The sequence below is a fragment of the Erythrolamprus reginae genome, chromosome 1, assembly GCF_031021105.1.
Source record: "Erythrolamprus reginae isolate rEryReg1 chromosome 1, rEryReg1.hap1, whole genome shotgun sequence".
In the NCBI taxonomy this organism is placed as follows: domain Eukaryota; kingdom Metazoa; phylum Chordata; class Lepidosauria; order Squamata; family Dipsadidae; genus Erythrolamprus; species Erythrolamprus reginae.
Genome location: NC_091950.1, coordinates 398,591,179 through 398,618,246, shown reverse-complemented (window position 1 = coordinate 398,618,246; position 27,068 = coordinate 398,591,179). Strand labels below are relative to the sequence as shown.

The window sequence follows — 27,068 nt, the reverse complement described above, 5'->3', positions numbered from 1 at the left end:
TGGATGGAGACTCTTATCCGGAGCGCCTCCAATTATAATCTTTTTTTGTGTGCAAAATATTATTCTACTGTTTTTCCACTGAGTAACCAGGTTGCTGTGGAACATTAAGTAAAATGAATCAAATGAGCATTGCGATCGTAAAACTTTAGTTATGAAACCATCCAGGAAACAGAATCAATTTGAAAAGCCAAGTTGAAAAGATATAGTGACAATGTATTTGCGTACCAACTGCCTCATTTAGCAGCCAATGCAGCAGTGACATTGTAAGTTGTGGTCATGTGATGTCTTGTTTATTGACTGCAACTGATTCACTTAATAATTTTTATTTTATTTATTTTTATTTATTTGTTTTGTCCAATACACAATAATACACAATGAGGGTTATAGAGAATATAATCAGGTAGAATGTATTAAAGGGAGAATAGAGGAGAAAATAAAGGAGTAAAATATAACTATTAGAGAATAGCAGAAAAAGATATAGGGATAGAAGAGAAGATATATGAGATATGGGAGAGACTATAGGACAGGGGACAGTAGGCACTCTGGTGCACTTATGCACGGCCCTTACTGACCTCTTAGGAACTTTGTGAGGTCATGGGAAACAGAAGTGAATTCATAATTCCAACATAGTCACATGACGTTTCAATTACTGACCACAGTACCTAGCAATGGAGTTCACAACAGGCATTTCCTCAGTTGGAAAGCCAACAAGTAAACAATCCCACCTTCCCTTTGAATAAAAAAATTGTGAACTCCTGCTGGTAGTGCAGAATTAGACATCGCTTGTGCATTTGAGGCTTGAGATATTTGCAGGCACATCATGATAATTTTTTTTGTTTTTGGCTCAAGCACTGGGAGCAGCCTGATGCCCCAGAAGAGAAATCCCGATAGCCTTGAACTGATCCGCAGCAAGGCTGGCCGAGTGATTGGAAGAGTAAGTGCTCAGGTTTCACTAACACACCATGAATTTGTCTGTTTGTTTGTTTATTCATGTCACAGGCACCACAATTTAAAACACTGAGTAGGTGGAAATGCTTTAGTAAGCTAGGGATATGTTTGCAAGGGAAGTTGTTAGCCCTGATATATAACGCCCCCCCTCCAGAACCTGACATATAATAATAATAATAATAATAATAATAATAATAATAATAATAATAATAAATAATAATAATAATAATAATTGATTAGATTTGTATGCCGCCCCTCGCCACCCTTCAGTCAAAGCTAAAGAAGTTTCTTTATTTTTGGGGGGTAATTTTTTTTTCTTCTCCAATCATGTGTACAGAAAAATAAACCCATTAATTTTAAATTACATTACAATATGTCATTTTTGCAATTTCGGTATACATAGATTAACCAATGCCACCTCCTTACCATTTGACATCTGAACCAAAAAATAATTATTCCAATTCCTTATATGATAAGAAATTTTTAAAAGAACTGTTAGCCAATACAGTATATATTTTAGGCTGTTACTATTCTTAATCACATCAAATTAATTAGATCGTAATGTTTCAATTTTCTCAAAACCTCTCCATATCAATTTTCATGTATGCTTTAAACCCTCTTCCATAATAAATGCCCTTTAGAATAAAAGAGAAAAAAAGGACATTAAGGAAAAATAAAAGGAGCAAAAATTTGCAATTACCTCCAACCCAGTATTTAAATTAAAACCAACCATTGCTAAAAAAAATAGTTAAAATATATTTAAAGGAGACAAAAAAGGAGAACCCACCAAATAGTATATCCCAAATATCGCCAGATTAATAAAACAAATTTAAAAAGAACGTAATTAAAAATAATTTCCTTTCATGAATAAAAATACAAAATAAAAATAGAGATTAAAGAAGATTAGAAGATAGCAGGGGGGAAAAATAAGAAAGAAGATGAGAAAAAGGAAGAATAAAAACAAAACTATATACTCCATACATTCATCATACCCTACTCTGGTTATAAGGCTTTCAATCCATAACACTTTCTATTGGATTGAAAGTGCTAAAGAAGTTTCTTGAATGAGAAGCTAAACTTCTTCAAGGAAAAAACAAAGTCCAGTTGCCTTTTGGGGGGGGAAACACATCTTTGGGACGACCCACAGAAGGAAGGAAGATTAGGATGTTACACGATTATAGCTTCTGTTTTTAAAAGTTAAATATTCAATGTAAACTGAGGATGGGAGGAGGAGGAAGAGTCTGGAAAGAAAGCTAATGCAGGCTTTCTAAGAAAATGAGCATTCATGAAGCTGTGGGGTGGGGATGAGGGCTAGAATATTGATCCATGCACAAGATATTGTAGCCTTGAAAGTGAGGTGGGGAGATTTACTGCCCTTGATGATTACATGGCCAAGAACTGGGGATTTTAACAAAGCTTTTTGGACCTCTTGCAGGCTACTGGACTCCTTGTGATTCTGAAAGGACTTCCCAGTACCTATAACAAGGATCTGCAGGTAAATGATGGGATTCTTTCCATCTGGTCATCAAGGCTTGCTCTAGTTGCTGCTTCTATTTATTTATTTATTTATTTTTTATTTATTTATTTTGTCCAATACACATTGAAGAGAAAGATATGTAATAATATATGTAAAGAAAAGAATAGAAAAAAAGATATAAAAGTATAGGTGAACATATTTGAAAGGAAGAAAAGATAAATGAGACAAGGAGAGACAATTGGACAGGGGACGGAAGGCACGCTGGTGCACTTATGCACGCCCCTTATTCTCTGCATATTCTCTGCATATTCAGCTGATTTTAGGCTATGTAGTTGTGATTCTGTAACTTCCTGCTGCCAGAGGAAAACAATGCCAGGATTTGAGTGGTTTGGGGATAATTCTTTGGGATGAGCTAAAGGTAGACTTTGGGCTGATAAGATCCAAAAAGCAGCTGGTGAGCTTATGGCACCTAGGCTAGCTTAGGCTAGTGCTTCTTAACCTCAGCAAATTTAACATGTGTGGACTTCAATTCCCAGAATTATTCAGCCATTCGCAATTATCTGTGCTTTTTCTGAGGTATAAATCGATTTTACTAATTTGATAATATTCCTGCCAACCATTTCCCTGGCTTATTTGCAAATCCAAAATTGTTTTGTTTTGCATAATTCATTTTTCACCTCCATTTCTCTTACTGTTTACAAAGACAGCTGCCATTGTAAAAAGTGTAATTTGTTGTGAAATCATTTTCTTTTTTGGAAATTTACCACTTTGAGAGAATCCTGGCTTGGATAGGCTGCCTTTTGTTCCAGTCAGATCCTTCTGAGGCTAGTCTAAGATGATATAATTAGGCTGTGTTCACACAACATATTTAATCAGATTAAAGAGCCTAAGGGAGGGGTGTCAAGCTTGCAGTGTCACATTGCCATCATGTGACGTTTTGTAATTCCCCCCGTTTTGCGGAGCTTGGGTGGGCGTGGCCTATGTGTGACACATTCAGATTGCAACTTGCCACGTTGACACCCCTGTCCTAGGAGATATACATGCATAACATGCTAAGGTTGATTAACGTTTTGTGCACGTATGTTAGGGCTAACGGGTTAGTTTGTCATGCAATCTAAGGTGCAAATCTAGAAAACAGCTTAATTTAATATCCCTATTCAACTTATTATGTGAATGCAACCACTGAATATTGCTTGAAATGGCCCTCATGATTACTATTGGGGAAGATCTGTTTTGATTATTATCAGAATTGCCATGTTTGGAAGTGGTTTATATTTTAGTAATGGAGCTTGTCACTACTAGAAATTGGCTACTAGGCTAAGGTAACTTTGAGTCTTACCCTTGGAGACAGCCCTTGTATAAGGTGGAAGTTTCTCCCCATAGTATATCAGCTTCTACATGCACTGAAATACCAGATGTTGGGGGCCAGAGGATGTTCTTGTCCTACCAGCCATTATTTTTTTAGGTAACCTTCTTTCAACTTTTTTTTACAAATAGGAAGATAAGGAAGCTGTGATTGATGTGATGGATACCCTGAGCACTGTGCTTAAAGTTACTACCGGAGTTATCTCCACTCTCCAGGTGAGAATTTCAAAAGGATGGGTTATCCTATCGTCTAGAGCAGCTTAAAGATTTTTCTCTGCATCTCCAAGAACCTTGCCCCTTTATTCCAGTCTACAACTACTTTTGATGCTCAAGGACCAGAAATCCCATTATGGTTTTGCCAAGTTGAATGTAATTGCCGTGTTCAGTTTTTTAAAAAAATGTTTAAAAATACATTCATTCACTTTGATTAGCTAGCATGTGATAATTATGATTCCTTCTCACCATTTTTTCATTCATTTGTTTAGATCAACAGGGATAACATGGAAAGATCCCTGACCCCTGAAATGTTGTCTACAGATCTTGCTTACTATTTGGTGCGCAAAGGAGTGAGTATCTAAGCTTGTAGGGAACAGAATCGCTTATATCCATGATGTGCCCAAGACCATGACTCCAGGATGTAGCTGTACAAGAAATGGGTTGGGCATCCGTTCTTACCACCCTGAATAAATATTGGAGAGAACTTTTGAGCTTGAGGAATTGCTGGCTATACTGACAAGTCTGTACCTTCCTCCAGTATCCGTTATTTAATGGATTTATAAGGTTGCCCAACTCAAAGAATATCCTAGCAGGGATCCAAGAGCCTTCATAAATGATGCTGCCATTGGGCTTTGCATTTCATGTCTGTACCACATTCTATAGTCCAGAAATAGTTTATGTATTTATTTATTTTTATTTATTCATTTGTCCAATACACAATACTGTACATATGGAAGAGAATAGACATGAAGTAATATATATATAAAGATAATATGTAAAAATAGAGGAGAAAATATATGAAAGGAAGAAAATATATATGATATATGAGATAAAGGATAGACAAATGGATATCAGGTCTATCATGGATAGTCTAAGGGAGAAATGTTGAGGGTTAGGGGTTGACACAATTGAGTCCAGTAATGAGTTCCATGCTTCGACAACTCAATTGTTAAAGTCATATTTTTTACACTCAAGTTTGGAGCGGTTAATATTAAGTTTGAATCTGTTGCGTGCTCTTGTGTTGTTGCGATTGAAGCTGAAGTAGTCATTGACCGGTAGGATGTTGCAGCATATGATCTTGTGGGCAATACTTAAATCGTGTTTTGGGCGCCGTAGTTCTAAGCTTTCTAGACCCAGGATTGTTAGTCTATTTTCATAGGGTATTCTGTTTCGAGTGGAGGAGTGAAGGGCTCTTCTGGTGAAATATCCTTGGACGTTTTCAAGGGTGTTGATGTCCGAGATATGGGTTCCAGACAATTGGAGATGTCAGTGCTGAAATGTCAGCTTCAGAACATTGGGGATTTTGGGGGGGATAAACATTAGACAGCAAAATATTTAAGCCTCCTGATTTTGTTTTCTTTGTGTTCTCAGGTGCCGTTCAGACAAGCCCACACTATTGTGGGGAAGGCAGTCCGTTTAGCCGAGAGCAAAGGAGTGACTCTTAATCATTTATCGATGGATGACCTGAAGGGAATTCAGTATGTATTGGGTTATGGGAGCTTTTAAAGGTTTTCCTATAGAAGGTACTGCTTTTAAGAGTCATAGTGGCACAGTGGTTAGAAGGCAGTATTGCAGGCTAATTCTGCCCACTGCCAGTTTGATCCTGAACGGCTCAAGGTTGACTTATCCATCCTTATGAGGTCAGTAAAATGAGGACCCAGATTGTTGGGGGCAATATGCTGAATCTATAAAGCCCTAAAAGAAGGCTGTAAAGTCTATGAAGAGGTTGATAACTGCTATTGCATTTGCTAACTCTTGAAAACAAGGAAGTCATATTACCACCTCTAGTAGTAGTTGGCTATGCAGATAAATCACATTTATGGAATGCTAAAGACTTATGCTATTACTACTAGCTATTTAGTGACTCTCTGGGATCCAGCAATTCCATCTCTTTTTGCAGGGATGGAAATCATCTCCTGAATAATAATAAAACCTAATTATGTAATGATGAAAACTATTTCATAAGTATAACCATACAAGGGGATAAAGTAAGCAATCTTTTGTAGTCAATGCTATGGCAATAGAATTTAAACCTATATACCGCTTCATAGTGCTTTTAAAACCCTCTCTAAGCAGTTTACAAAATCAGCACACTGCCCCCAACAATCTAGGTCCTCATTTTACCGACCTTGGAAGGATGGAATGCTGAGTCAACCTTGAGTCGGTGGTGAGATTTGAACTGCTGAAATACAGCTAGCAGTTAGTTGAAGTAGCCTGAAGTGCTGCACTCTAACCACTGGGGCACCCCAGCTCTAAAGAAGTAGTGTGTTAAGATTGAGTACTGGATTCATGTTCAAATCCCTGCTTAACCAGAAAGTTCACAGAAAGGCCCATTGTCCATCAACCTAATCTACCTCACAGGGCTGTACTTAGGAGTCATGGATTGTGTTCCAGGCTGAGGGCCACATTTGGCTTTTTGGTTGCATGCTAAGGGTTGCAGTCTAAAACAATAGCAGAACCAGGCCAGAAATCTGACTTTGGTTTCATTTATTATTATTATTATTATTATTATTATTATTATTATTAATTGGATTTGTATGCTGCCCCTCTCTGTAGACTCGGGGTGGCTAACAACAATGATAAAAAACAGCATGTAACAATCCAATAATAAAACAACTAAAAACCCTTATTATAAAACCAAACATACACACAAACATACCATGCATAACTTGTAATGGCCTAGGGGGAAGGAATATCTCAACTCCCCCAAGCCTGGCGGAATAAGTGAGTCTTGAGTATTTACGAAAGACAGGGAGGGTGGGGGCAGTTGTAATCTCCAGGGGGAGTTGGTTCCAGAGGGCTGGGGCCGCCACAGAGAAGGCTCTTCCCCTGGGGCCCGCCAAACCTGAAACTTGAGTAAAGCTAAGAATTGCACTTAAAAAGTATGAATTAGTGACCACTATGGTATGAGCTGAGGAGACTGTACTCCAAGCCCTGAGAGGCAGCACCAGACAGTGGTTTTTTTAAAAAAATTGGCAACTTTCAGATGTGTAGACTTCAACTCCCAGAATTCCCCAGCCAGCATGGCAAAAATTTTGTTCTAGAATGTGAAGTTGCATACATCTAGCCTAGGTGTGCAAAGCTCTGTAGTCCACTTGCTTTGCTAACAACGAGATCTGTTCATTCCCTAAGATTCTATTACACGGGTGGGGAACAATGGCCACTTTATGACTTGTGGACTTCAACTCCCAGGATCCCATGGCCGGCTCAAGAATTCTGGGAGTTGAAGTCCACAGGTGGTAAAGGGGCCATCCTTTTCCATCCCTGGTCTAGTAGGAACCATCGGAGGTAAAAGCTGTTCCTATTTGCAGAGCTCCTGTGTTCTGTTTCTCCGCCGCTTAAAATGTGTGAAAAGAGAAGCTTTAGGTTTAAACGACTTCTTTCTGTAATATCTGACTGAAGCTATTTCTTGTCGCTCCTTCCAGCCCCATGATGGGAAGTGATATCTCACAAATCTTCAACCATCAGCATAGCGTGGAGCAGTACACCTCCCCTGGGGGCACCGCCCGGAGCTGCGTGAGTGCCCAGATTGAATATCTGAAGGAGATGCTGAAGAGGCAGAAGGAATAAGTTTTGAGTGTGGGGAAATACTGTCCCGTTGCTGCAGGTTTCTGCTTAGCATGTTTAATCACAAGATAATAAAAACAGTGGCATATTGGATTTCAGGAAAAACTGTGTATGCTTCTTCTTCTTGTTTTACTTTGAGTCATACATTTCAAGCAGGAAAAGTTTAGTTGTTATTTCAAAGGTGTTTCCACTGGGAAAGATTTATTTAGCCATTTATTTTTATCTACCGATATAGCTGTCCATCTCAACAGTGACTCTGGGCAGCTAACATAAAATTAAGATTTAAGATTTAATTGGATTTGTATGGCGCCCCTCTCTCAGGATTCGGGGCGGCTCACAGCATGTACAGAAAAAACAGGAAACAGTAATAACAATCCAATTAATAATACATTAAAAACAATTTTTAAAATTCTAATTAAAAAACTATCAATACCATTCATTCAACAATGAAACTAAAAGATTCATTGGTCAGGGGGGAAGATCTAAGGAACCCCAGGCCTGGCGGCAAAGATGAGTTTTTAAACTCTTTTGGAAGGTGAGGAGGGTGGGAGCAGTACAAATCTCCGGGGGAGCTGATTTCAGAGGGCCAGAGCCCACACAGAGAAGGCTCTTCTTCAGGTCCCGCCAGCCGACATTGTTTGGTCGACGGGACCCTAAGGAGACCAACTTTGTGGGATCTCACCGGTCGCTGGGATTCATTAAAATAGAAAACAAATCCATAACAAATATACAGTACATTCAGCAGTAACCAAGAACAATATTTTTATCTTTTTTAAAATTACAAATAAAAAATAGCCCCATGATGAGATAGATGGCAAATAGTACCAATAGTAATAGCTCCTTGGGTACAATCCTCAAATCGTTGGAGCATACTTGAACACCATGTCAGCATTGACAAATTCACCATCAATCAATTGAAAAGCCAGCTTTACTTGAAACAGCTGACATCATGCGCCAATATCTGCAATACCATCAAACATCCATATCTGCCCAAAATGCCAAATCTAATTTGAATATATGGCTGACTGTGTGATGTCCAATAACAACAACAACAACAACAACAACTATTATTATTATTATTGTTATTATTATTATTATCAATACAACACAGCAAACGAGATCACTATGCTGGATTTCGTATTTCATCACCAGTCGGGCGCTTCCCAAGCACCTAGGACTGCATGATGTAGGGGTGAATTATGTTTGCCGATCCCAGTAAAGCGGCCTTTTGCAATTGACAGATGGAGATTTTGTCAATTCCGATGGTTTTCAAATGTCCGCTGAGATCCTTTGGTACTGCGCCCAGCATGCCAAGTACCACGGGGACCACTTTCACTGGCTTATGCCAGAGTCGTTGCAGCTCGATTTTTAGATCTTCGTATTTCACTAATTTCTCTAGCTGCTTCTCCTCGATTCTGCTGTCACCTGGGATTGCGATGTCGATGATCCATACTTTCTTTTTCTCCACGATCACAATGTCTGGTGTGTTATGCTTCAGAATTCGGTCAGTGTGAAGTCGGAAGTCCCACAGTAGTTTTGCTTGCTCATTTTCGACCACTTTTTCGGGCTTATGATCCCACCAGTTCTTTGTCACTGGTAAATGGTAGTTCCGGCACAAGTTCCAGTGGATCATCTGTGCCACAGCATTATTATTATTATTATTATTATTATTGTTGTTGTTGTTGTTGTTGTTGTTGTTGTGGGAAGGGAGATCATGGCTATAAACCAAACAATGGGATGGGTTGGCACAATATGCTAAAATGAATGGTGAAGATACAATAAGAATCCATTCTTGGCTAATCAAAATTCAGAAAAACAAACATGGGAGTTTGATACTTAGAACCAGAAGCAGCAATATCTTGTTGGGCAAAGCAATTCTGTTCACAGTAAACAAAGCATTTATTACCAGCAGTCAAAGGTCAAAGGGGTCAGCGTCTTCAGGTTCAAGGTTTCCAAGAAAGCTTTCATAGTTCAAAGCAAGTCAACTCTGATTCCAAAAACCAGCAATGCATTACTCTAGGAAAGTGAACACAAGAACAAGGGGACACAATCTGAAGTTAGTTGGGGGAAAGATCAAAGGCAACATGAGAAAATATTATTTTACTGAAAGAGTAGTAGATCCTTGGAACAAACTTCCAGCAGACGTGGTTGGTAAATCCACAGTAACTGAATTTAAACATGCCTGGGATAAACATATATCCATCCTAAGATAAAATACAGGAAATAGTATAAGGGCAGACTAGATGGACCATGAGGTCTTTTTCTGCCGTCAGTCTTCTATGTTTCTATGTTTCTAAGTAGCACCGCAGACACTTTAAACATTTCTTATACTGGATTTTTCTCATCATGCTAAATAGGCAGAGATGTTTATGAGGAGAGAGCTCATGAGAGAAAAAATAGACTTGAAAGACTGTACCATCCGCATTTACACTTGGTTGTTTCACCATAGCTTGCATAAGCTACAGCTGAAGGAGTCCACATTTTGCAGAATTGGTTCGTATTGTGCACTGTGGCTTATGCAGGCAGCCTCTCTAAAAGTTGATGTCAAATTATAATGTTAATATGTTATTAAATACAATGCATTAATCCTAATCAAATGGCATTCAAATCAAACTCATCACAACAAAAGGCAGCATCCAGACAAGTTTGGTCACTTAGCAAAAAAGCTAAGAAGAATTAAACCTCAATAGTATCTGAATGGGAAATTACCAGGAGCTGTGAAAGAATTAAAAAAAACCCCACCTCTTCCCAAGTAGCCAAGGACTGCCATATTATTGCTAGGACAATTAATTACACCAGGGGTCTTCAAACTCAGCCATTTTAAGACTTGTGGACTTCAACTCCCACAACTCCCACTCTCTTTTGCTAGATGTTCTTTTATCAGAAGTGCTGTAGAGGTTGGCTGGCTAGAGAATTCTGAGAGTTGAAATCCACAAGGTCTTAAATTTGCCAAAGTTGGAGACTGCTGCTCTGGAGATTGCTGGTTCTGCATGGGAACTTAGCTCTTCCTAGAGCTTCGTGGACCGAGAGCTCTGATGCTGTTCCCGTAAGCTGTTGGAGCTACTCTCCCAGCATACCTATAGGGACCATAAAGAATAAGACTAGACTAGACTAGACTAGAACAGAACAAAACAGAACAATGGATTTGAATGGAATGGAACGGAACGGAACAGAACAGAACAGAAGAATGGAATGGAATGGAACGGAGCAGAGCAAAGCAGAGCAGAGCAGAACAGAATAGAACAGAAGAATGAATTGGAATAGAATGGAACAGAAGAATGGAATGGAATGGAATAGAACAGAACAGAACAATGAATTGGAATGGAATAAAACAGAACAGAAGAATGGAAGGGAAGGGAACAGAACAGAATAGAGGAATGGAAGGGAAGGGAATGGAAGGGAAGAGAACAGAACGGAACAGAACAGAAGAATGGAATGGAATAGAATAGAATTTTATTGGCCGTGTGTGATTGGACACACAAGGAATTTGTTTTGGTGCATAAACTGTCAGCGTACATAAAAGAAAAGATACATTTGTCAAGAATCATGAGATGCAACACTTAATGATAGTCCAGGCACAAATAAGAAATCCAATCCTATTAGGAACCAGTCAATAGAAATTGTAAGGATACGAGCAACAAAGTTACACGCGGAGATATTTCTTTCTGCGTTATTTGTAACAACACCCGACTTGACTTCTTTCGGGGTTGAAGTTGCAGGCTTTTCAACGCTGCAACTACAGAAGCAGGAAAGCCCGGGCTGCCCTCAACAAAGATGGCTGCGGCTGTTCTCTCACAGAGTGACGTCTCCTCTTCCTGCCGAGAACAGGGACCGGCAGCCGATCATCAGCTGATCCGAGCATCAGCTGACTCCCTTTCCTGTCTCGCCAGAGCGCGGGAGGTGTGCAGCGGCGGCGGCGGCGGCGGCGGCGGCGGCATGAAGTTGCTGCTTTGCGCTTGCTGCGTCCTGCTGGGATGGTGTCCGGCTGGCGCCCTGGACGGCGGGATGCTCTACCCACGGGAGTCCCCCTCCAGGGAGCGGAAGGATCTCGGCGGCCTCTGGAGCTTCAGGGCAGACTGGTCGGAGCAAAGGGATGCGGGGTTCGTGGAGCAGTGGTACAGACGGCCACTTCGGCAGGTACTGAAATTAGACCATTTACAGCTACGTCGCCTCCGAGCTGATCGAAACCATAGTTCACAAATTCACATACCAAAATGTCCTTCCTGTTGATGACTACTTCACCTTCAACCGCAACAACACACGAGCACCTAATAAGATTCAAACCAAATTTAAACCGCTCCGAACTAGACTGCAAGAGACTTCAGCAATAGAGTGATCAACGTCTTGAATGCACTACCTGACTCTGTGGTTTCTTCCCCCAACCCCAAAATCTTTAACCTTAGATTGTCTATAATTGACCTCTCTCCTTTTCTAAGAGGTCTGTAAGGGGCGTGCATAAGTGCACCATTGTGCCTACCGTCCCTGTCCTACTGTCTTCTTTTATCATTCCTTTCTATATTATGTTTATATAAACTACTACCCTATACTTGATTGACAAACAAATAAATAAAAGCACGGGGTGGGTTTGATTATCTGCCAGGAAAGTGCAAGGATGGAGCATCAGTATAGAACTACACAGGCAGATCCCTGAATGGGGCTGAAAAGTTCGGACAATAAATGTAGTCTTTTTGCAAAACTAATACAGGTATTATGTATGTATGTATGTATGTATGTATGTATGTATGTATGTAAAGTACGTATTGGTAATGTACAAAGAAATAATAATCTTTACATACATGATATTGGTACTAATAAGAGAGAAACCTAGGACGGTAGGCACGCTGGTGCACTTATGCACACTCCTTACTGACCTCTTAGGAATCGGGTGAGGTCAACAGTGGATAATCTAAGGGTAAAGTTTTTGGGGAATAATAGTTTTGGGGTCTAATAGTCTAATGGCATAAACTTATATAAACTATATATCCCAGCGACCGGTCAGGTCCCACAGTGTCGGCCTTCTTCGGGTCCCGTCGACTAAACAATGTCGTCTGGCGAGACCCAGGGGAAGAGCCTTCTCTATGGTGGCTCCGACCCTCTGGAACCAGCTCCCCCCTGAGATTAGGATTGCCCCCACCCTCCTTGCCTTTCGTAAACTCCTTAAAACCCACCTCTGCCGTCAGGCATGGGGGAACTAAAACATCTCCCCCTTGCCCATGTTGTTTTGCTGTTTGATTGATTGTGCTTGTTTTTTATATATATTGGGATTGTTTTATGAATTTCTTAACTTAAAATTGTAATTGGATTGGTGGGCATTGGATTTGTCTGTATGTACTGTTTTTTGCTATGTTGTGAGCCGCCCCGAGTCTGCGGAGAGGGGCGGCATATAAATCCAATAAATCTAATCTAATCTAATCTAAGAAGTCAGTAAGGAGCGTGCATAAGTGCACCAGCGTGCCTACCGTCTTTGTCCTAATGTTCCCTCTTATCAGTACCCATCTTATGTATATAAACTATGTTATATCTATGTATACTACCAATATGTACTTGACAAACAAACAAACAAAAAAACAAACAAACAAACTGAATTTAATGCTCGCAACAGTACTTTGCCAATCATGCTTTTGCACACTGGTAATTATCAGAAAGGGTTGTGGGTTGTTATTGGGGTTTTTTGCATTTAAGCTCTTTCTGATCTGACATCCCTGTTGATGCATTTATAACAACAACAGAGTTGGAAGGGACCTTGGAGGTCTTCTAGTCTAACCCTCTACTTAGGCAGGAAACCCTACACCACTTCAGACAGATGGTTATCCAGCATCTTCTTAAAAACTTCCAGTGTTGGAGCATTCACAACTTCTGAAGGCAAGCAGTTCCACGGATCAATTGTTCTTACTGTCAGGAAATTTCTCCTTAGTTCTAAGTTGCTTCTCTCCTTGCGCGAATGTGTGTGTATAACCCTTCTAGCATCTGATGAAACAAGGGCTGTTTTGAGGAAGCATATGCTGTAATACATTTTTTTTTTAGTTTTCAACGTGGCACTAAAACTGCTGATTATGACATTTTATGAATATCCCTTAACAGGAAGTGTAAAAAAGGAGTGAGAGAGGAACATATGTGGCGTCTGGGAAAAACTAAATCAGACTTACAAGGAAAGCTACATACTGGTTAACTATTATAAATGAAATAATTACTTAAAATAATAATGATCAGAATATCCAGAAGGAACGAGGGGAAGGAGAATATCAATTTAAAGTGAATTAAAAATAAAGCTCTTTTCAATATTAAAGCAACTTGATCCTTTTCTTACTTAAATTCTTACTTAAATTCTCCAGTCCCCGTTGGCCAGACAATGTCGGCTGGCGAGGCCTAGGGAAGAGCCTTCTCTGTGGAGGCCCCGGCCCTCTGGAACGAACTCCCTCCAGAGATACGTACCACCACCTCCCACCTGGTCTTTCATAAAGCTCTGAAGATCCATCTCTGCCGGCAGGCATCGGGGCATGAGTGATGAGATTTTCTCTGGCAATATTATGAATGGTTGAATTGGATGAAAGTGTACAACTGTACATGGGTTTTTTAAACACTTTTTAGTAATTTTGTATAATTCTTTTAAAGTAATTTAGATTTATTTATATATATTGTTGCATTTACAATGTTGTTCTCTGGTGATATTATGAATGATTGAATTGGATGAATGTGTATGACTGTATATGGGTTTTTTAAACGCTTTTTAGTAATTTTGTATAATTCTTTTAAAGTAATTTAGTAATTTATAATGTTGTACGCCACCCTGAGTCACCCTGAGAATAAATAAATTTAAAAAATATTAATTGGCTTATATTTTATTCTTATATTTTAATTTTATTCTTGTCTAATAAACATTGGCTGAGCTCACCAAAGCTGGAAAACAGTCCCACCATAAATGGATCTCAATCTTTTCAGACAGGGCCTGTGATAGACATGCCAGTCCCTGCCAGCTTCAATGACATAACTCAAGACCCAAAGTTGCGGAAATTTATTGGCTGGGTGTGGTACGAGAAGGAGGTGCTTCCACCGGCTCACTGGCTCTTGAGAGATACTGGCACTCGTATTGTGCTCCGAATTGGCAGCGCGCACTATTACTCTGTTGTGGTGAGTATTGAGGGCATCTTCTTGTTGTTACCAATTTGGTGTTCAAAATTCTGTGATGCTATCACTAGGGATCAGGGTAGGAACTTATAAGAACTGAAAAACAAACCAATTTCTGATGGAAAATCCTGGTGAAATGAGGCCTGTCCCAAGGAATCAATGACTAACTTTATTAAGTTTCCAAAGAGGATGAAAAATAAAGTAACAAAACCAGAAAAGGGAATAAAATAAAAATAATAAAAGTGGGATATAAATAAAGAAAAGAAATGGGAAGACGGAAAACTTTTTTCAGCACAAATAGAAATATGTAATAAAATAACAAGAAGTGATTGAACTGTAGAAAAGCTGTATTTTACATCTTCATCACCAGCTATAGAAAAGCTGTATTTTACATCTTCATCACCAGCTATGGAGATTTTCCTAATACAGTACTGTATACTGTACTACAGTATACAGTATTGCTTGATAATATCTAAACTGACTGGGAGGTGAATCTCTACCGCCACCTGGGGGCTGCCAAAGAAAATTACTTTTTGTTCTTTTTCTTGGTCCAGTCTGAGTACAGTATAGGAATACTATAATCCAGCTAAAACTATCCTTCATGCATGGCAGGAAAAAAAATTCAAAGTAAGCCCAGAGTTCACTTTCTTGGTTCATATGCAGCATTAAATTGCAGGGTAGCCAAGCAAGCTGAGGTTATGCTATATGCAAAAGCATAATACATGGACTTATAGCTAAATGCTAAGTCTGCTGTACAAGACTTGGGTAAGTCTGTGGCGTGGATATAACCATTTAATTAAGCATTCTGAAGCCCTTATGAGTTCTGCTCTTTTAGACTGATTCAGTAATGCTCTTATGGTCTTTTTGTCAATTCTTTTAAAATGCCTGTTGGGTTCCAATATTTCCTGGCAGTGAACTTCTATGGTGCATCTGTAGGCCTGAGAACATTTATCAAGGAGTCTTTTGCATGGTTATCTACCCATTTGCACACTGAATGGATAAAACAACCGGATACACTCCAGATGTGTTAGACAACTTCCATTAACCTTGGCCAGAAACACATCTGTTATTATTGTGAGCCACCCAGAGTCCATTGGAATTGGGCGGCATATAAACTAAATCAATCTGGAGAGGATCTAGTTGTCTATCCTGGATGCAGAAAATACATTGCTGCTGGAAAACAGTGTAAGTCTTAATAGAGGCGGCCAGGCTTTTGCATCAGCTGATGGGCAACAGGGAATGGTGACCAAAACAACAGCCATTGAAATGGCTAAAATCCTGTAAACATTGTCAAATCTCATGAAATGTTAGTATGCTCGAAATCTCATATTTCCTTTGAAAACTTTGAAAAGACTCTATGGGGAGAGTTAAACCTGGTTAAGATTTTGGGAATCCTATGACATATGAGGCTATTAAAAATATGTTTGGCCTAAGATGAACTAACAATCTGAAGTTAGTTGGAGGAAAGATCAAAAGCAACGTGAGAAAATATTATTTTACTGAAAGAGTCGTAGATCCTTGGAACAAACTTCCAGCAGATGTGGTTGGTAAATCCACAGTAACTGAATTTAAACATGCCTGGGATAAACATATATCCATCCTAAGATAAAATACAGAAAATAGTATAAGGGCAGACTAGATGGATCATGAGGTCTTTTTCTGCCGTCAGTCTTCTATGTTTCTATGTTTCTAAGATTATTTACAGCAGTGGCATCAACCTTGATTTCAGTGAGGGTTGTGTTTGACCTCAGGGGTGGTGGTGGTCAGTGTGGGCATGGCTAGCTTGACATCACTCGTGTCAGGGGGCACCTATGGCAGCCTGAGTGCTCTGCTTGCAAAAATGAGCTCCCGATTTCCGTTTTCGGCTGTGACGGCCTCCTGCAACCCTCTACCAGCAGAAACAGAGCTCATGAAGGCCACAAACAGCCCTCCCAAGTTCATTTTAGCTGGTGGAGACCATGGGCCGATCCTTCACTGTTTCCAGGGCAGCCCCGCGATCCGGATCTAAGCACCCCGTGGGTCACATCCAACCCACAAGCCTTAAGTTTGACACCCCTGATTTAGAGGTGTTACAGGCAACATGTCACAAGGCCTGCTCAGGGGACTCTGGGTTCCTTTTAAGTCCTTCCCAGAGCTCTTTTTTCTCTCTCTCTTTTGCAGTGGGTGAACGGAGTGGAAGTCACTGAGCACGAAGGAGGACATCTCCCTTTTGAAGTGGAGATCAGTGAAATCTTGCACAGGAGTCCCAAAGAGCCCTGCCGCATCACCATTGCAATCAATAACACTCTGACACCGCACACACTGCCTCCAGGAACAATTCAGTATATGGATGATGAGTCCATGTGAGTTGAACGTCTCCCTACAATTCACTGTAGTGTTTCTCAGCTTTAGCAATTTAAAGATGTGTGCACTATAACTCCCCCAATTGACCCACTGAAATGAGTGATTCGGGAAAAGACGAGGAGCCTCTTTGATGCTAGGATTCGCAGGGCCTCTAGGAGGCATGAGTGGTTACTCAGGAGGAGGTTTATTCATAAGTAGCACTGCTGACTACTGGGACACGCCCTCAGGCTATTTAAGAGTGAATCACGCCATGCTTCAGTGCACAGAGCAACATAGTTCATTCTAGTATCTAGTTTCTAGCTCTTCTTTTTCTGCTTGTGATTAAAGAAACACATTCTTGGCTTCCTGAGGAGCTCCGGGCTTTCAGCCAACTTCTGAATGTCTCTGCTTCTGAATCTTGTTTCAACTTGGTAATTATTGTCATGTTTATCTCTTTCTGAGACGCTAGCCAGATGATAAGACTTTATAATCAGTATGGTGAAGATGTTGCTAGTCTGTACTTTCCTTTTGAAAAGACTTTTAACTACAAATATTTCTTATACATAGTAAAATCCTTTATTAGTTAATCCGGTGGTGCGCATCTGATTTCTGGGGGTTTGGTGCTGGGACAGAATAGGATTCTCATTTTTCCTGGGTAATTCTTAACTCCTAAAGCACCTTTCCATCTCTTATTCAAACATAGAAATCCGCCCTTCCAAGACATCTTATTTTACTTTCTCTCTCCTTCAACCTAGGTATCCGAAGGGCTACTTTGTTCAAAACACAAGATTTGATTTTTTCAACTATGCTGGAATTCACCGCCCCGTCTTGCTCTACACCACACCCTTGGCCTACATTGACGATATCACAGTGACCACGGCCTTTAAGGGAAATGTTGGTAAGAAGCTGAGGGAGCAAATTGTTTAACAAGGTTTAGTAGTTTAACAACATTTATATGCCACCCAAATCCAGCGGACTTTGTGGTGGCTAACAACATATTAAACAAAATTATAAAAATTACAGTATCAAAATGAAATATAAAAACAACCAATAACCCTATTAAAAACCTTCAAACATTCAGTCATTCAATCATTCATGGTCCCAGGCCTGCTGGAAAAGCCAGGTCTTAATGGCTTTCCAGAAGGCTGGTAGGGCAAGGATAGTGCGAATCTCCGGGGGAAGTTGGTTCTAAAGGGTTGGAGCTGCCACTGAGAAGGCTCTCCCCCGCAGCCCCCCCAATTGACATTGTTCGGCAGACAGGACCTGGAGAAGGCCAACTCTTTCGGCCCTTATTGGCTGTAGGGAAGTGTGAGGTAGTAGGCGGTCCCGTAAGTAGTGTGGACTGGGTTGGGGCCTCTTGAGGGAGATCTCTACTTTATGGAGCTACATCCATTCCCTACTTTTTCTTTCAAATGCAAGCTTTTATCTCTCCTTCTGTCACCACAGGCCTGGTTCATTATTTGGTGTCTGTACGAGGAAGCACAAACTACTTTTTATCCCTGACTCTGTATGACAGTGACGGTGTTGCCGTAGCAACAGGAAATGGGTCAGCTGGTGAACTAAAAGTGATGGAGCCTCTTCTGTGGTGGCCCTACTTGATGAGCGAACGTCCTGGATACCTTTACTCCTTGAAGGTACTTTGCATGTCTGCTCCCAGGATTCTCAAGTCTGTATGCTTTCTGAGTGTGATTGGAATTCCAGCTCCTGTAAATAAAAGAATCCAAACAGATTGGCTGACAGAGTTATAGTTCCCTACATAGTGTTCTGTCGAGCTCTCTGGCAGAATCCTCCCGAAAATTCAGATACAAATTTCAGACACACACACGTTTGAAAATTCAAAACAATGTTCTTTATACCGAAAATGCAAATAAACTAAGCACTCTTTTTGTATAGCAAAGAGCACTCGTCTCCAAACAAACTGATAATTTGTATAAGTCCCTTATCAGTTCTGTGATACTTAGCTTGCAGCTGTGAGGCAATTCACAGTCCTTCTTCTTTCACAAAGGAAAACACACTTGGCTCTGATTCAGTTTCAAAGCAGGGAAATATCAGCCCGCAAAGGTCGAAGTCAGCAATGCAGGCACGAAATACAATGATCAGATAAACCTCCACAATGGCCAAACCTACAGGCTGCTCTTTATAGCTGCCTCACTAATTACCACATCCCCACCTAACCACAGGTGGCCTCATTTTCTTTGATAATAATCTCTCAGTTGTTGCTGCCTATGCATCGCTCTCCGCATGCGTGGCTGTATCATTAACTCTTGTTCCAAATCCAAGGAGAAGCTTGATAATTGATCTCCTTCTGAGCTGTCTGCCACACTCTCCTCCTCCCTGTCACTCCTGTCTTCTTGGTCAGAGGAGCCTTCATCAGCAGATTCCACTGGGAGCAAAACAGGCCTGCGGCATGTGGATGTCTCCCCCACATCCACAGTCCTTGGGACAGGAGCTGGGCCAGAGCTAACCACAACAAATAGATTCAACACAAGGCTTATGAACAAGAATGCCTGCAGAGCGTATCAGTACATCAAGATGGCAACTATGCAATCAAAGTTCCATGCACTTTTCAGGTGCAACACAATAGAAAAGCAGAGCTTTGATCGCACCATTGTGGCCACCATTTTGATTTTTTGACTAGGGGCTGCGCGTACCACTGCTTCAGGGTTGAAATGTTACCAGTTCAACTCGGTTCAAACGTACCAGTAACAACGGCTGCCAGTGCTTCAGAGAACTGGTAGCAGTGGCAGTGCACAACTCTGCCTACCCGCCCGGGCACCGCCATTTTCTTTTTTTAACCGGCGCATGCGCTGAGGTTGAAAAAGCACCATGTGAGCATGCACTTCTGAACCCGTAGGAAAGTTAAGTAGATTTCACCACTGCCCTGATTATAAACAAGCATTATACCCTAAAGGTCTATTGGAACTTGCCATACTTGCAGGGAAAATTATGGGTATTGAAGTACACAAGTATTAAAGTTGGACCCCTCTGGTGTAGTTGAACAAGACTTTGAAAAGTGAAAAGTAAGAGTAATTTCTTTCCCCTTGTCCAGTCTCAAACAGGGTGAATAATTATTCATCTCATTCAAACTGGGTGCATAATTACCGTGTTTCCCCAAAAGTAAGACACTGTCTTATATTAATTTTTGCTCCAAAAGTTGTGCTACGTCTTATTTTCGGGGGGGGGGTGCCTTATATTTCTCAAATAAGACAAATTCACAGGCAGAAAAGCTGACACCCCCAAAGAAAGTGTACCATACGGTACACTGATTACGGTACGGTACCTGTCAGTATGGCACCCACACACACAAACGACGACACTTATATGGTACAACAGTATACTCCCGCTATTGCAGCTTCCGGCCACCAGAGGAACTATAGTCTACGCACTGTAGTGGAGACTGTAATGGCGGTGAGACAGCAGCAGACTGTGTCTACTGTACTGGACGGTACAAAGCGGTGGAAGGGGCCAGTAGGGGACGCCACATTATTACGGTACCGCTATGAACAGCTTTAAATGGTACCGTATGTTTTTCCACCGTACCATATGAAAACTTGATTACGCCTTATTTTCGGGGGGTGCCTTATATTAGCAAATTGTGCAAAACCTCTGACATGCCTTACTTTTGGGGTACGTCTTATTTTCGGGGAAACGGTATGGGTGAACTTGGATTATTTTAACTGGGGCTAGTGATTTACATGGAGGGTGTCAGTACTGAGCAGATCAACTTGAACCTCAGAAAACTAACCAAGAATGACTTTTTTCAAAACACAGATCACACTCACTGCTGTTGTGGATGGCTCCATCTCTGAAGACACCTATGTGCAGCCAGTTGGTATCCGAACCATCTTTGTTGCTCGCAACCAGTTTCTTATTAATGGGAAACCGTTCTATTTTCACGGGGTCAACAAACATGAAGATGCTGATGTGAGTATAACCTGGATTGAATGGCAAAGCAGATAATAAACGTGAATGAGGATCAGTCTACTGATAAAATGAAAGCAGGGACCTGATGATTACCTGCTATGATTACCTGCTATGATCCATACAATTAGATATTTTTAATGCTCAGTTGAACAAGATTGCCAAGCCTCAGAACGTTTTGGTATTCTCACATGAGATCTTGCAAGATTTCAAGTGATTAAAAAAAGTTGGGAGAGCACTCAGTGTACAAAGAAGTTCCCAATTTATGTTGTAAAGAATCACACAATGTTCTAATCACGGCTGGTTCCTTCTAGATACGCTAAATTTCAAATGCATAATCCAGTCTTTTCTGTAGTCACAATTTTGCTAGATCCATACACAGTTTGTTTCTCAAATTAAGCCACAAATTTCTGACAGTCTCAAAATGGGTGAGCAGTGTGGTCGGGCAGTAGGAAAAGCAAGTAGGATGCTTGGGTGCATAGCTAGAGGTATAACAATCTGGAAGAGGGAGATTGTGATTCCGCTGTATGTGAGACCACATTTGGAATACTGTGTTCAGTTCTGGAGACCTCATCTACAAAAATATATTGACAAAATTGAACGGGTCCAAAGATGGGCTACAAGAATGGTGGAAGGTCTTAAGCATAAAACGTATCAGGAAAGACTTAATGAACTCAATCTGTATAGTCTGGAGGACAGAAGGAAAAGGGGGGACACGATCGAAACATTTAAATATATTAAAGGGTTAAATAAGGTCCAGGAGGGAAGTGTTTTTAATAGGAAAGTGAACACAAGAACAAGGGGACACAATCTGAAGTTAGTTGGGGAAAGATCAAAAGCAACATGAGAAAATATTATTTTACTGAAAGAGTAGTAGATCCTTGGAACAAACTTCCAGCAGACGTGGTTGGTAAATCCACAGTAACTGAATTTAAACATGCCTGAGATAAACATATATCCATCCTAAGATAAAAATACAGGAAATACAGGGCGGATGTTTCTAAATGGACATAGAGTACAATGATGTCATTGTTAGTTTTAATGTACAGGTAGTTTCCAACGTACAAGTATTTTTAGCGACTGTTCAGAATTACAGTGGCAGTGAAAAAAGTGACTTACGACAGGTACTCACATTTACAACCGGCATTGCGACATCCCCATGGTCACATGAACCCAGGACCTTGACAACTAATATATATTTTCAAAGATTGCAGCATCCTGAAACATAGAAACATAGAAGACTGACGGCAGAAAAAGACCTAATGGTCCATCTAGTCCGCCCTTATACTATTTCCTGTATTTTTATCTTAGGATGGATATATGTTTATCCCAGGCACGTTTAAATTCAGTTACTGTGGATTTACCAACCACGTCTGCTGGATAAACATGAAGTCCTGTGATTGCCACTTGTGATCCTCCCAACCGATTTCTGACAAGCAAAGTCAATGGAGGAAATCAGATTACTAAATGACTGGGGGAATCACCTAGCAATGCTTAACAACTATGGCAAAAAAAAATTGTTATTTATTTATTTATTTTATTTGTTTGTTAATTTTATTAGATGTATAGGCCGCTCTTCTCCTCTCGAATTCAGGGCAGCTTAGAAGGGTAAAAATAGGCACAGCTAACAATAAATACAATTAAAACATAAGAAAAAAAATAATATCCACTATAAAACAAACTATTATCCCTCATCCATACTAAAGGCTGGAGCGAAGCTGTCACTCACGGTCTCCAGGCAGAGATGTATTTAATAGATATATTTTTAATGCCTTTTGAAAAGCAAGGAGAGTGTGGGCAGTGCAGATCTCCGGGGGGAGTTGGTTCCAGAGGGCCGGAGCCACAACAGGGAAGGCTCTGCCCTGTGGACCCGCCAGTCGGCATTGTTTGGCCAACAGGACCCGGAGGAGGCCAACTTTGTGCGACATAACTGGTCGCTGGGATATGGTCCAATGCGATGTAGGGCTTTATAGGTAAAACCAACACCTGGAATTGTGTTTGGAGACCAATTGGCAGCTAGTGCAGCTCAGGCTGGAATGTGGGAATACCTAGTTAACGTCTCTAAACGTTCTTCAATGGTAGCTTCCTTGTCATAAAATTGAGCATGACTCACTTAACTGCTTTGCTTAGCAAATGGAAATTCTGGTCCCAATTGTGTCATAAGTCAAGGACATAGAAACATAGAAACATAGAAGATTGACGGCAGAAAAAGACCTCATAGTCCATCTAGTCTGCCCTTATACTATTTCCTGTATTTTATTTTAGGATGGATATATGTTTATCTCGGGAAGGAATAAATTCAGTTACTGTGGATTTACCAACCACATCTGCTGGAAGTTTGTTCCAAGCATCTACTACTCTTTCAGTAAAATAGTATTTTCTTATGTTGCTTCTGATCTTTCCCCCAACTAACTTCAGATTGTGTCCCCTTGTTCTTGTGTTCACTTTCCTATTAAAAACACTTCCCTCCTGAACTTTATTTAACCCTTTAACATATTTAAATGTTTCAGTCATGTCCTCCCTTTCCCTTCTGTCCTCCATACCATACAGATTGAGTTCATGAAGTCTTTCCTGATAAGTTTTATGCTTAAGACCTACTTGCATTGTTTAAATCCAAATTTCAGATTATAGGTAAGAAAAAACTCTATCCCCGATTTTCAACCATGATTTACAGTCGACAAATATAATTTAAGAACATTACATTGTGTTTCCTGAATCTGTGGCAATGGCTTCCTATTGTGTTAAGCGGTCATGGTCCTCTAGAACAGTGTTTCCCAACCTTGGCCACTTGAAGATATTTGAACTTCAACTCCCAGAATTCCCCAGTCAGCAAATGCTGGCTGGGGAATTCTGGGAGTTGAAGTCCAGATATCTTCAAGTGGCCACGGTTGGGAAACACTGCTCTAGAACAACAGCACAGATACCAAAGCGTCTGTGAAATGGACCCACGCCTGCAGTGGAATCTTTGCTCATCTAGTTTTGTGCCTTGTAGGGCTTTGTTTTCAAAACAATTGTGTTGGAGCCCAAGGGTATGCGCAGGTGAAAACAACAGCAGCTGCGACTGTGTAGTTAAAGCCACAGGTGTGTTTTATATGCATTGGCATATGATGCACATAAACAGGAATGGAACTTTGATTCCATGATTGCAATTGCTATCTTAGTTTATTTCTCTCTCTTCCCCACTTATTCTGCAGATGCCCCTGTGCCAGGGTTGAAATACTCCTGGTTCGCTCATGCCTGTCAGTCATTAGAGAACCAGTCACAAGGCACCACCCACCTGCCCAAACACTGCCATTTGGGTTCTTTTACCCTCTGCACATGTGCAAAGCATTCTGTGCATGTGCAGAGGATAAAGAACCCAAATGGCAGCGTTCGGGAGGGTGGGCAGAGACTCATGCTCCCTTCACAACCAATTTTCTGACAACCAACAGGAAAGAGCAAACTGGGAGCATTTAACCTCTGCCCTGTGCTCTGCACCCACTAGGGCTCTGACCTCAAACAAAACCCTAAGGGCTGTTTTGTGCATTCAGTTTTGGTCGCCATGATGCAAAAAGAATATTGAGACTCTAGAAAGAGTGCAGAGAAGAGCAACAAAGATGATTAGAGGACAGGAGGCTAAAACATATGAAGAATGGTTGCAGGAACTGGGTATATCTAGTTTAATGAAAAGAAGGACCAGGGAGAAATGATAGCAGTGTTCCAATATCTCAAGAGTTGCCACAAAGAAGAGGGAGTCAACCTTTTCTCTAAAGCACCTGAGCTTAGGACAAGAAGCAATGGGTGAAAACTAAACAAGGAGAGAAGCAACTTAGAACTAAGGAGAAATTTTCCGACAGTTAGAACAATTAATCAGTGGAACAGCTTGCCTCCAGAAGTCATGAATGTTCCAACACTGGAAGTTTTTAAGCAGATGTTGGATAACCATCTGTCTAAATAGTGTAGGGTTTCCTGCTTAAGCAGGGGGTTGGACTAGAAGACCTCCAAGTTCCCTTCCAACTCTGTTGTTGTTATTATTATTATTATATATCTTAAAAAATTGAAATGTTAATTGAAAAACAAAATGTTAGCTTGTATAACATTTGCCATCCCCAAAGAAGAGGAGTTAATAAACCATATTAAGTCTTCACTCAGTTCATTATCTGGGACTTACCTAAGGTTCATGCCAAAATGGCAATAAGTCTTTGAAACAGCAAGTGGCCCTATTTGTATGTACCGCTGTTTCATTTTAAAACATACATTAAGTGAAATAACAAAAACTATAAATAGTGATTGTATAATAAAATCACACATTACAAAACTTAAAGTGAACTGAAGGAGAGAAAAAAGAAATTAGGCAAAAGAAAAAAATCAATATAGTATGAATTCAGTCATTAAACTGCTTATTGCATCTAGACCACAGATCACCAACTTGTGGTCCATGGACCACTGGCGTTCTGCGAGAAAATTTTGGTGGTCCATGGATAAATCTTGGCCCCTGGGACAGATATGGTTGAGTGCAATTAATCCAGTCCAGGAAGAAGAAAGAAAAGGGAAGGGAGGGGAGGGGAAGGGACTTGGAATATGGGACTGACTTTCCCAACAACATCAGCGAGCCACCATCAAATAAGCTTCAATTATTTTGTAACAATTACACTACCGTTAATAATTTTTGTTACAGTTAAACAACCTTAATAGATTTTATTATGATTAAATAAGCATTTACGATTTTGTTATGATTAAATAAGCATTTACGATTTTGTTATGATTAAATAAGCATTTATGATTTTGTTGTGTTAAATAGGTGCATTTCATATTAATAAAATGGAAGTTCTCTGATCATTATTTTAACAAATGTATTTACCTTTAAAAAAAATTCATATTAGTGGCCTGCGGGTGATCTTAAAATTATGGATTAGTGTCCATGGGATTTTAAATTATGACCTTGGTGGTCCCTGAGGTCCAAAAGGTGGGGGACCCCTGATCTAGACTATATGTAAATACGTTGCTCTTCTTCTCATTTTTAGACAATATTTTGTATATATTTCATTTCTTCCATGTTAAGCTGTAACCCACGAGGACACCAAAGCCACTGCTAACATGGAGTTTGTTCTGCTACAGATCCGTGGCAAAGGTTTAGACTGGCCTCTGATCATGAAGGATTTCAACCTTCTGCGCTGGCTAGGAGCCAATTCCTTTCGCACTAGCCATTATCCGTATGCTGAAGAGATCATGGAGCTTTGTGATGCTTATGGCATTGTCGTGATTGACGAGAGCCCAGGAGTGGGCATGCATGACAGGTGAGGTACAGTTGCTCTGCCCATGTCTTCTGTCACATAATATACTGTTGTGTTCGGGCCTGGGCCAGCTGTTGCCCCCACATATGTGAGAGATGCGTCCCAGAGTGATTGTGAAAGCCTGGCTGACAGCCAGGAAAACGTGGCAGACAGCCCAGAAGATGAAGCAGATGGTTCAGAGGAGTTGGCAGACAGCCCACAGGAACTGGCAGACAGCCCAGGGGATTTAGCAGGCAGCCTGTCAGATAGCCTGTCTTCTTTGGATTCGGATGCTGAACAGATAATCAATATGCGTAGCCGTAGAGCAATGCAACATAGGGCTCAATTAAGGGATTATCAATGGTGATTATGGTGTCACCTGTGTTTGGTTGTGGTCCACCGAATGAGGGCTGGGTATGGTTCCCCTAATGAGGGCTACAGTTACAAAAGGGAACAGAGGCAGAGGCAAACTGTGGATGTTTATCTGTGTGGTTTGTGTGGCTTTGTGGTTCCTGCTTTGAAGCCTCTGCTCTGTGCCTTTGGATTTCAACTCAGCATTGTCAGGCAAGTGGGAGTTGAAAACTCTGGGACTAGCTGCTGCTCTCGTGCCTCGAGAATTCAGAGAACTCCTGGAACATTTCTGCTACGTGAATTTTGCATTTGACTGCTTTTTCATGAACTTTGTCTCTAGCTGAATTTTCGCCTCGAACTGTGTTTTACTCCTGAAAATAAGGACAGTTTTCTTTAGCCTTTTCTTTTATGTTTAATACAAGTTTGCTGATTAGCAATGCACGTGTGTGTTTGACCTTCTTTCCTGGACCGTTAATTATCGCCTGAGCCCGGTCAGGCAGAACATATACTAAGGCAGAAATGGG

The 27,068-nt window shown here is 40.6% G+C and overlaps 3 protein-coding genes across 3 annotated transcripts in view; 2 read left to right on the top strand and 1 right to left on the bottom strand.

Annotated features, from left to right (window-relative positions):
- Positions 1 to 7,678, top strand: part of ASL (argininosuccinate lyase) — a 29,890-nt gene extending 22,212 nt beyond the window's left edge. Inside the window, exons 12-17 of the mRNA XM_070735066.1 lie at positions 850 to 934; positions 2,384 to 2,443; positions 3,923 to 4,006; positions 4,276 to 4,356; positions 5,378 to 5,484; positions 7,432 to 7,678. Coding sequence (XP_070591167.1) covers positions 850 to 934; positions 2,384 to 2,443; positions 3,923 to 4,006; positions 4,276 to 4,356; positions 5,378 to 5,484; positions 7,432 to 7,576 — 562 coding nt within the window. The 3' untranslated portion in view covers positions 7,577 to 7,678. The remainder of the gene's footprint in view (positions 1 to 849; positions 935 to 2,383; positions 2,444 to 3,922; positions 4,007 to 4,275; positions 4,357 to 5,377; positions 5,485 to 7,431) is intronic.
- SUMF2 (sulfatase modifying factor 2) overlaps positions 1 to 27,068 on the bottom strand; it is a 323,736-nt gene that overhangs the window by 157,425 nt on the left and 139,243 nt on the right. The window lies entirely within an intron of this gene.
- GUSB (glucuronidase beta) overlaps positions 11,400 to 27,068 on the top strand; it is a 32,776-nt gene continuing 17,107 nt past the window's right edge. Inside the window, exons 1-7 of the mRNA XM_070735065.1 lie at positions 11,400 to 11,710; positions 14,513 to 14,701; positions 16,859 to 17,040; positions 17,776 to 17,918; positions 18,467 to 18,654; positions 20,792 to 20,944; positions 26,039 to 26,217. Coding sequence (XP_070591166.1) covers positions 11,510 to 11,710; positions 14,513 to 14,701; positions 16,859 to 17,040; positions 17,776 to 17,918; positions 18,467 to 18,654; positions 20,792 to 20,944; positions 26,039 to 26,217 — 1,235 coding nt within the window. The 5' untranslated portion in view covers positions 11,400 to 11,509. The remainder of the gene's footprint in view (positions 11,711 to 14,512; positions 14,702 to 16,858; positions 17,041 to 17,775; positions 17,919 to 18,466; positions 18,655 to 20,791; positions 20,945 to 26,038; positions 26,218 to 27,068) is intronic.